Here is a 3,153-nt window from a genome sequence, read left to right on the forward strand (position 1 = left end):
GCTTACACACATTACTACTTCTATCTGTTAAAGATGTATTGTGCTAAAAAAATAATTCTTAAAAATGTTTTTGTTGAATATGCCATTTCAATGTCTCATAATAGATGAAAAAAATGTAATTTTATAATTAAAGGAAAATTGGCTCAGCCAATGGGTTTTTGGTTGAATTTAACCATTTATTTTGTCTTTTTATAAGTGAAAACATTTTTTTTTCTGCAGAAGTGAGTAACTTTATTAAAACTACTACAAAATAATCTTTTTGTCTGATTTTTTTAAGTCTGATTTAATTAATCATTTTTCATGTTTTTGAGGAAAAATACATCTTTAATGCTTTTTTATTTGATCCAACATACTTATCTGTGATGGCGATAAGTAGTTTTGAAATCAAAGTACTTTACAATTTGTTTACTTATGATTCATTATCATTAACAGGACTGACACCTTTATCAAAAGCAACCCAATTCAGGCAGTTTGACGTGATGAAGATGCTTGTGAAGATGGGAGCCGACTTAAACACGAGGGATGCCAAGGGAAGAACGCCATTGTGTCTTGCAGCTTACGAGGTGATAAATGCTTTTAATATTGATTGTAATAATAATAAACACTTTGATGGCTTGATGCTTTTTTACTTCAAGGCCAATTGATTAATAGAAACATTGCTTTCTTAATAAATCCATCATCCACCATCCATTTATAAAAAAAAGGACCATGTCAAAAATTCTACTGCAGAATACTGCAGTAACTAAATTTAGTTTGATCTATTACTGTACCTATTTACAGGTATGACATTATTTCGCAAGCTTTTTTGGCTAATCACACACTGTATATTGCAGGAGTTTTTGTGTGTTTTTATATCTATATTTTCATCCTGTAATTGGTGTATACACTGTTGGATGTGAAAGAATAAAGTGAAAGAAGTAATACTGCCTTATAAACTTCTACGCTAAAAAACATTATTTACTGTGCTGGTTTTACAGATAGTTTGTTTAGGTCATAAAATGTACTCCAAATTAAAAAATAATAACAATATTATTGAACCAAAGGTCGAAGTCTCAATATTAACTGCTCCATTATTCTTATTTTATATCATGCTGTATCTGATGCCTTATTGCTATAAAATAAATAATTTATTAACATTAGATGTGTGTTGCCATGGAGTATACATCCTCTGTAATAAACAATCGCATGAATATTATATTACAGTTAACTTAATCAAGATATAATTATGAAAATAATATTTATGTACTTATTTGATTATGATTAATGAAATAATGATTTGGTTAGGATAGATAGTAGCAGGGGTTGGGGAGTAAAGTTATGATGCTGCTGATAATGAGATTTGTATGGTATGCTTGATGCTGACAATATAAATTAATTAATAATTAATGATAAATATAAAAATGCAGATGTTATTGAGTGATAATAATTAAGAACATGTTATTGACATTATGGAGAAGATAATGATAATGACAAATATATTTATTGTAGAATATGCATAGCTGTAGCTGGGTATTGCTATACTGCGCAAACCAAGCGCAAACCATTTGGAGGAGGTTTGCGCAGGTTTTTTTTTTAGGTTTGCGCGATTTACACTGTAAAATCTGACATTTTACCCAAAAATGATGTTTTTCTCCCAAAAAAAAACCCAACTTACAGCAATTTCATTGTTTTTTTTTCATAAATTACCTGCTATGATAGTCCTGGTCATGATAGAGCCAATAATAAGCCATTTGGAGGAGGTTTGCGCAGGTTTTTTTTAGGTTTGCGCTTGGTTTGCGCAGTTTAGCAATACCCGCTGTAGCTTTAGTGGTTAACATGCTTACCTTCTAAATATATATTTCAATCAATCAATACCAAGGTTCAGGGTTCAATCTTAACTGAAAGTTCAATCCTATCCAGGGTCATTTTGGTAGTATGCATGTTGGTTACTCATGGCTCTTTCTACTCCTTAAGCTCAAAAGAATAATTATATAACGATAAATTAAAATGTAAATACATCATGCCCAGAACACTAAGTCTAAACTGCCTGGTGATATACTGAAATTTTAATTTGAAACGATAAGATGAGAATGAGAAAAAATCGCTCCATAGTTTATCCATCCTGTAATTGATGAATTGCTCACTGTTTGATGGGTATGACAAAAAAAAATAGAATGCTGATAATGAGTAATAATGAATCTTGTCAGATTGTTATTCATATTCAGATATTTATGTTTTTATTATACAATGTACAGCATTTAATCCGTGATCCTCTTTAAAATCAGTGTAGTGATACGGTTACTGTTATCTCGTAAAAGACAAATAAATGAAACAGAGTTGAAAAGGACAGTCAGGCATTCAATAATTTTTTTCTGTATAAAGCAAAAGCAATATTCATTGTATAACACATCTACTGTTTTTCCCTATTAATACGCAATTCTGCATCATTTGATATAAAGGTAATTTGAATGTTGATAGAGGTAGAGCAACAATTATAAAAATGAAAGCGATATTGTCATTCCTTGAAAGCAGATTTTAATATTATTTTTCTCATTTCAATTCTTTTACCTCAAAAAGATATATAGTACTGTATATAAAAATACAATACAATACATGGACAAGGAAAAACACAACCAGAGTCAGGATCCAAAAAATGAACTTAATCGCTGTCTATATATGTACCGTATATATATTATATAATTAATTTTATTCGAATGCAAGTTCATACGCGTTGGTAAAAATATAAAATGTTTTTTAAACGAACTTACAGCACAAAGTTCAAGGTATGTTATGCTGTAAGTTCATTTAAAAAACATAATAATAATAATATAAAATGTAAGTTCATTAAAAAAACATAATAATAATAATATAAAATGTAAGTTCGTTTAAAAAACATAATAATAATAATATAAAATGTTTTTTATATTATTATTATTATATCAATACTAACAATGTAATTATCATTTTTCTTTTGCTAGGGTTGGTACGAAGGCGTTTTATATCTACTTCGTAATGGAGCTCATCAGAATATCACGGACGAGAATGGCAGGCTGCCTTTACATGCTGCTACCTACTGCTCAGACACAAGGTTAGATTGTGTTTACACTAATTAATGTAAAGCTGTACGATTACTAATTATGGTTAATGAATCTTTGTGTTATGCTCTGTCTACAC

General features: G+C 29.4%; 1 protein-coding gene across 3 annotated transcripts in view; it reads left to right on the top strand.

Annotated features, from left to right (window-relative positions):
* LOC144838575 (uncharacterized) overlaps positions 1–3,153 on the top strand; it is a 36,752-nt gene that overhangs the window by 24,917 nt on the left and 8,682 nt on the right. For all 3 annotated transcript variants that reach the window (XM_078693992.1, XM_078693991.1, XM_078693993.1), the window contains exons 4-5: positions 433–563; positions 2,958–3,067. In XM_078693992.1, the coding sequence (XP_078550118.1) occupies positions 433–563; positions 2,958–3,067 (241 nt within the window). The remainder of the gene's footprint in view (positions 1–432; positions 564–2,957; positions 3,068–3,153) is intronic.

The sequence above is a fragment of the Antedon bifida genome, chromosome 3 (assembly GCF_963402885.1).
Source record: "Antedon bifida chromosome 3, ecAntBifi1.1, whole genome shotgun sequence".
NCBI classification, from domain to species: Eukaryota; Metazoa; Echinodermata; class Crinoidea; order Comatulida; family Antedonidae; genus Antedon; species Antedon bifida.